This window comes from Corticium candelabrum, chromosome 9, assembly GCF_963422355.1.
Source record: "Corticium candelabrum chromosome 9, ooCorCand1.1, whole genome shotgun sequence".
Classification (NCBI taxonomy): Eukaryota; Metazoa; Porifera; class Homoscleromorpha; order Homosclerophorida; family Plakinidae; genus Corticium; species Corticium candelabrum.
In genome coordinates, this window is record NC_085093.1 from 2,372,024 (window position 1) to 2,379,523 (window position 7,500).

Here is a 7,500-nt window from a genome sequence, read left to right on the forward strand (position 1 = left end):
CTTTCCAGTGCATATCATGTCTTGGAACTCCAAGGGTAAGCACTCTGGCACGAAACTTTCTGTATAGACACTTAATTCTCAAGCCGTCTTGACTATCACGTGCCAATGTGTAGGAGATGCGTACGTAACGTATGTAACTGTAGTACAAAGTACACACATACTGTATGCACAACTGGTATGACGTTCACCAAACTTTACATTAAATGGTCTGGCATTCCAAGGCTATAACGCGCGTTAGCTATCTCTATCTTCCGGACATTTCTAGAATCCGGACAGCCAGATTAAGGAGGTTTGAGTGTACCTACAAAGCAAGAGACAGTCACTTACTTTATTACCACATTAGATTGAGCTACATTTCTCCGTATGCTTCGTATGCTTGTGAAAATGGAGACAATTACGGATGACCCCTAGCTAATGTTATAGTTTGATTAGCAACATAAATGCATCAAATTTTGTTTACAAAGCACACACACACACAGTGACACACACACACACACACACACACACACACACACACACACACACACACACACACACACACACAATGGCAAATGGATAAGGAGCTGCCGTTAAACGGTAATGCCCCCAGCCAGACACAGACAGACAGACAGACAGACAGACAGACAGACAGACAGACAGACAGACAGACACACACACACACACACACACACACACATCAATGTTGTAAAAACACAAAGCATTTGATACTACACCAACACGAATAATCAGATCACTGAAGTAATGACATTTTTGTTAGATTCACTTAACTAACATTTGTCTAACTGTTACCATACAAACCCACCTCCTCAATTTCACGAGTCAATTTCTTCCTAAAAAACAAATAACAAAATAGAAATTCTAATTACTGACTGTTTTAAAGACCAGAAAAATTTCAAAGTAAGAAAAAACAATAAAACCTAAATTCTTCTCACAGTCAATCAACTGAACGAATACAACACATCAGATGCGCACCACTGCTGCTGGAGCTCGTACAGCTTCGTCTCCAGAGACGTCAACTTTTCGGGTCTCACCGCCAGCAAGTTGAATTGAATCGAGTTTTGAGATCTGAACACAACAACTACAATGTGCACTGTCTGTATCTTAATTAATTATTGTCCATTAATTAATTAATTAATTGGTTATTAGTTATAATCAATTAATTAATTAACATTAATTAGTTATTGTTAATTAATTATATAATATTAATTAGTTAGTTTCAATTATTAATTATTGTCAATTAATTAATTGATATTAATTACCTATTGTCAATTAATTAATTTATTATTAATTAGTTATTGTAAATTAATTAATTAATTATTAATTAGTTATTGTCAATTAATTAATTGATATTAATTACCTATTGTAAATTAATTAATTAATTATTAATTAGTTATTGTAAATTAATTAATTAATTATTAATTAGCCATTGTCAATTAATTAATGACAATATTACACACCCTGATTGAGCTCCAATACGCTTAGAAATAACTTTCTTGAAAACAGAAATCCAGCCGTCTCCTTCATTCACTGGACCTTTAGTTGACAACGAAACAAGTTACTTGGCTTTTAGACGTCCTGTGTGGTCCACAGAATGAGATACATACCGTGATCAACCGGGTATGCTTTCAGTCCATCGAGTTCCATCAAGCGTCCATTAAGTGGCACATAGCTGGAGTAATGAAAGACGGTGCAATCGTAGCTTGCACAGCTCTTTCGTTTCTGAGTACGCGGCAAGTTCAGATGAGGATATACCGGTCTTAATGATACAAGACAAAGCCGTGAGGCACAAGTGTGTGTGTGTGTGTGTGTGTGTGTGTGTGTGTGTGGTGTGTGTGTGTGTGTGTGTGTGTGTGTGTGTGTGTGCACACGCGTGCGTGTGTGTCACTATGCATGCATGCATGTGTGTATTGCATATGTAAGTTACATCGTATGTCAAGATGTGTCTAACATACCTGGCATGTTTATTGTGGATGATCTTCAGCTGATGAAGATTAGCCACAGCATACCCCTTACTCTGTACACAAATCAGTCAGCCAGTAAAGCCAACCCATTCAAATCAACATAAATTAACATAATAATTAATATCAATAACCATATTTGGTAAACAAAGCATACAATTTGCCTGTGCTGCACATATCACTTACTTCAGGATTAAATGCTTCTGTAAATTCTTTAATTCTACCCAAAAGTGATCCAAGGTTGATATCTGGGCAATTCAGCAGCACACTCAACAGAGCGTAGGTAGCACATGCATTCGTAACAACCTGCCACACAGAGACGATGGATGTGACGTGACTCTTGCAGGTTTCACAACAGCAGAGGTGAAAATCTCACTTGATGGGCAAAGAACATGCGATTTACAGTCTCTTCTGACTTCACAAACTTCCAGGTTTCTTCAGATGCGTCTCTGCCGGCCTTCCGTCGACTGCTGTTTCCATCTCCTGTCCAGTTGGCAAGGAATATGAAACCGTAGATGGGACTGAACAGACCAAAACGTCAACAGTCACGCAAACACACACACACACACACACACACACACACACACACACACACGGACATACATGGACAAACACACCCACACACATGGCACACACGGCACACACCCACACACACCCACACACACAGCACACACACACACATGGCACACACCCACACACACACACACACACCCCACACACACACACACACAAACACATGCACACACACACCCACATACACACACGGGGACACACACACACACACACACACACACACACACACACACACACACGGACATACATGGACAAACACACCCACACACATGGCACACACGGCACACACCCACACACACAGCACACACACACACACACATGGCACACACCCACACACACACACACACACCCACACACACACACACACACCCACACACACACACACACGGACATACATGGACAAACACACATGCACACACATGGCACACACACACACACACGGCACACACCCACACACACGACACACACACACACACACACACACACACACACACACACACACACACACATACATGGACAAACACACACGCACACACACGGCACACACCCACACACACGGCACACACCCACACACACGGCACACACACACACACACACACACACACACGGACATACATGGACAAACACACACGCACACACACGGCACACACCCACACACACGGCACACACACACACACACACACACACACACACACACACACACACACACGGCACACACCACCCACCCCTCAATCTGTTGATCAAGATCATAAACTTCCTCCACTTCAACGCCTGTGACACCTATACGAACAAAAAGGGACGACAAGCTCGCCTAAAACTATCTACCCATTCGTACAACTCACCAAAGTCTCTAACTAAGAGTGTAAACAATCCTGGAAGAGAACGGGTGTGAGTGTTCAAAGTTTTTGCCGCCTCACGCGTTGATGCTCGTGTTGTGAGCTTACCTGGATCACTCTCTAGTTCGCGCCACTCGCTGTTCATTCCCGGTTGTATTGAAAGCGGCGCCCAACGGGTTTGAGACACCAGAGGGAGACAATAAAACAAGCGGAAGTCACGTGATTCTAAACGGTGTTTTGATATTAAAGAGAAAATTAAGTCACGTGTTAGTTAATTAACATGACGTCATTTTACTCCCACAATCTTTACACTCTAAAATGCATTGCTTTGCTTTGGTATTACTGTTTGCGGAATTCCCTGTTGACTGTCTCTTTATTTGTCTCTACAACAGTGACAAAATCAAATTTCCATTTCCAGGTTTTGTTGATATCAATAATTTATGATTAATCTACAAAAATATTTCCTACTCATCTAGCCACGTCTATAACATCAAGTACATCATCAGAAGTCACAATAGTGACAATTACTCTAACTCAGTTGAGTGTAGAAATCAACAAGTTGCATTCGTAGTAACACACACACTATGTATAACACATTATTGATCTCTCCTGCTGTAGTTGCGCACCAGCTTTGCCACATTCTTCGTCTCTCTAGATCGACCCACCACCGCAGTTTTTCCCTTCAATTCTCGTCGTTTCATTCCGTGCGACATTGTCTCAGAATGAGACATCATCCGTGCACGATGTCCAGCAACCACAAGTTCACCATCACCAGATGTATGACCAACAACTCCCTTTGATACCGAGTCTCCAGTCGTTGAGGTCTGGCTGTTTCTTGGTGTAAATCCAGCAACTGCCTGCTCTCCTTCAGCCAAAACGTCCCAAACGCCACGTAATGACGACTGATGTCCATCATCCAACGAACCGCTCAAGTCTGACTGAGCATGTTGTGTTTGAATATCACCCGCTAGCAAGAGCTGTTGTAGCACATCAAAACCACCTGACAAATCACTGTCCGCATGTGCCGGTTCCTTTTCCATCTGTCGATCATATGCATAGAGATGATCATTCGTATCACTGACGTCGTGTTTGGAGTGCATACCGTGGTATCTTCGTTCTCCTCCTGACGTCTGTGCTTGTCGTTGTGACTGTTGTAGTTCCTGTCTTGTCAGTTGATAATGCAGTCGTTCCACAGCATTCAACTTATTGTCCAGTTTTCCAGCCAAATCCCGTAGCGATCGATCATGAGCCTCCCGACTTGTAAACCCACCAGGAGACAAACCCCTCCTATCTCTCTGTTCATTCGTTTTGTCACTATTGTTAATCCTTCTGACTCTCGATACGCTTGCCTGTTGATACCGAGCATCAGAACTTCTCGTGTCTTTTGGTTTCTGAGCCTCTGCTCTCATCGTGTTACTGATATCAATGAGCTGTTGTCTCTCTCGAGTTAGCTCTAGAATCCGACGACTTGCCACCTTCAGTTTCTGTCTGAACGTCGAGTTGTATCCATCAATAGCGCTGACAGGACGGCTACTAAGCTGCTTTCTCAATTGTTGTATCTCGTCTTCTAAATCAGCAACCACAGCAGCCTAGAACAAACGCATTCAATCCATCTGTAAACACACAATAAAATATGAGCATACGTGTTGTACAGACATGCCTCCGTCAGCTCTAGAAGCGACGTCTAGTTTCAGTGCTGATACCTATTAGAGGAAAACAGTAAGTGAGCAGGCAGACAAACAGGAAGACAGACAAATAGACAGGCAGACAAACAAGCATAAAGACAAACAAGCTCACAGACAAACAGACAGACAAACTGGCAGACAGACAAATAGACAACAGGCAAACAGACAAACAAGCAGACATACAAACAGACAAACAAACAGACAGACAAACAGATAAACAGGCAGACAGACAGACAAACAGGCAAACAGACAAACAAGCAGATAGACAAGCAGACAGACAAACAGACAGACAGATAGACAGACAGACAAACAAACAGACAGACAAACAAACAGACAAACAAACAGACAGACAAACAGATAAACAGGCAGACAGACAGACAAACAGGCAAACAGACAAACAAGCAGATAGACAAGCAGACAGACAAACAGACAGACAGACAGACAGACAGACAAACAAACAGACAGACAAACAAACAGACAGACAAACAGATAAACAGACAGACAGACAGACAAACAGGCAAACGGACAAACAAGCAGACAGACAAGCAGACAGACAAACAGACAGACACACAGTCAGACAGACAGACAGACAAACAAACAGACAGACAAACAGACAGACAAACAGATAAACAGGCAGACAGACAGACAAACAGGCAAACAGACAAATGAGCAGACAGACAAGCAGACAGACAGACAGACAGACAAACAGTCAGACAGACAAACAGACAAACAAACAAACAGACAGACAAGCAGACAGACAAACAGTCAGACAGACAAACAGACAAACAAACAAACAGATAGACAGACAGACAAACAATTACACATGCAACCTCGTTTCTCAATGCTGTCACTTCCGCATTCTTCTCCACGCTGCTTTTGTGATACTCATCGGCCACGTGTTGTGCTTCCTTCAGCGAGAGCTCGAGTTCAGTTGCCCGTCTCTTCAATTCCGCCGTCTCTGCTGTGCTCCTACGTGTACTAGTGACCGACTCATATTGAAGCTGCTCAACTAGTACTTGCTTTGCACGAATCTGTAATTCAACAAATATTAAAGAAATATAAAAAATACACATTGATATCAACCTCCTCTTCTGTTTTAGTGAGCATGCTTGACAAATGAGTAACTTTTGTTTGAAGTCGTTGGCTTTCGGCTGCCAACTCAAGTTTCTCTGCACGAAGTGCGCCTGACATAAGAGAGGACATTCGTAAGTACATGTTGAGTAGAAGGTGTCTCTTGTGCTACAAGTTCAATAGACAGATGACAGACAGACAAATATGGTAAGACTGACGGACATCACTATACAGACAAACAAATAAACAAACAACAAACAAACTGACTGGCAAACAGACAGACAGACAGACAGACAGACAGACAAAGACAGACAGACAGACAGACAGACAGACGGACAGACAGATAGACAGACAAACAAAAAGACAGACAGACAAAGACAGACAGACAGACAAAGACAAAGACAGACAGACAGACAGACAAAGACAGAGACAGACAGACAGACAGACAGATAGACAGACAAACAAACAGACAGACAAAGACAAAGACAAAGACAGACAGACAGACAAAAACAGATAAAGACAGACAAACAGACAAACAGACAGACAGACAGACACACAGATAGACAAACAGACAAACAGACAGACAGACAAATGACCAAAATAAAGATATAAAATAATAACAAACAGACTATGTGCAAAGTAAGAAACAAACTCAGGGTTCTGCCCACGGTGGTCGGAGGTGGTCGAGCCCGACCATCACTCAGCAAACACCGACCATCACTCAGCAAACACCGACCATCACTCAGCAAACACCGACCATCACTCAGCAAACACCGACCATCACTCAGCAAACACCGACCATCACTCCACACGTTCCGACCATCACTACGCTAGTGGTTTACTTGCTCTAATGGATGGCAGACATCTACCCTTGCCATAGTATAAACGTGAGACTGGGCAGACTGTTGACAGAAGTTACAGCTTTCTTAGTCTGCTTTTTCAGATTACAGACCATCAACAGTGCGATACATTCTGTTTGATGCTTTCTTGTCTGAAATAAATCATGCCCCTTAATGCAGCAGATACTCGACCACCAGTCTGAAACTCCTGGGCAGAACAGTGCAAAACAACCCACAAATGAATGTAATGACACAAAAATACAGATAACCAGACTAACAAACAGATAAACAACCAAAGAAATATGAACAAACAGACAGACACATAGACAAACACGAAACAGACTGATAGAGAAACAAATGGACAAACAAGGAACAAAGAAACTGACGAATGGTACACTGAAATAGATAGGAAATAAACAGATAGACAAACAAACAGATGGACATAACACACCAACAATGCACCAACTGAACATACGCGCACACACACACACACACACACACACACACACACACACACACACACACACACACACACACA

The 7,500-nt window shown here is 42.4% G+C and overlaps 2 protein-coding genes across 3 annotated transcripts in view; both read right to left on the bottom strand.

The window, feature by feature from the left end:
* LOC134184528 (uncharacterized) overlaps nt 1–3,578 on the bottom strand; it is a 6,950-nt gene extending 3,372 nt beyond the window's left edge. Inside the window, exons 1-10 of one of the 2 annotated variants that reach the window (XM_062652243.1) lie at nt 3,476–3,578; nt 3,374–3,403; nt 3,257–3,311; nt 2,335–2,479; nt 2,145–2,264; nt 1,953–2,014; nt 1,605–1,756; nt 1,458–1,533; nt 973–1,065; nt 803–830 (exon numbers count right to left, since the gene is read on the bottom strand). In XM_062652243.1, the coding sequence (XP_062508227.1) occupies nt 803–830; nt 973–1,065; nt 1,458–1,533; nt 1,605–1,756; nt 1,953–2,014; nt 2,145–2,264; nt 2,335–2,479; nt 3,257–3,311; nt 3,374–3,403; nt 3,476–3,512 (798 nt within the window). In that variant the 5' untranslated portion in view covers nt 3,513–3,578. The remainder of the gene's footprint in view (nt 1–802; nt 831–972; nt 1,066–1,457; nt 1,534–1,604; nt 1,757–1,952; nt 2,015–2,144; nt 2,265–2,334; nt 2,480–3,256; nt 3,312–3,373; nt 3,404–3,475) is intronic. The other variant, XM_062652244.1, reaches the window with a different exon arrangement.
* Nucleotides 3,579–3,727: 149 nt separating this feature from the next.
* LOC134184094 (coiled-coil domain-containing protein 57-like) overlaps nt 3,728–7,500 on the bottom strand; it is a 9,846-nt gene continuing 6,073 nt past the window's right edge. Inside the window, exons 9-12 of the mRNA XM_062651708.1 lie at nt 6,136–6,236; nt 5,883–6,083; nt 5,011–5,070; nt 3,728–4,956 (exon numbers count right to left, since the gene is read on the bottom strand). Of these exons, the coding sequence (XP_062507692.1) occupies nt 3,964–4,956; nt 5,011–5,070; nt 5,883–6,083; nt 6,136–6,236 (1,355 nt within the window). The 3' untranslated portion in view covers nt 3,728–3,963. The remainder of the gene's footprint in view (nt 4,957–5,010; nt 5,071–5,882; nt 6,084–6,135; nt 6,237–7,500) is intronic.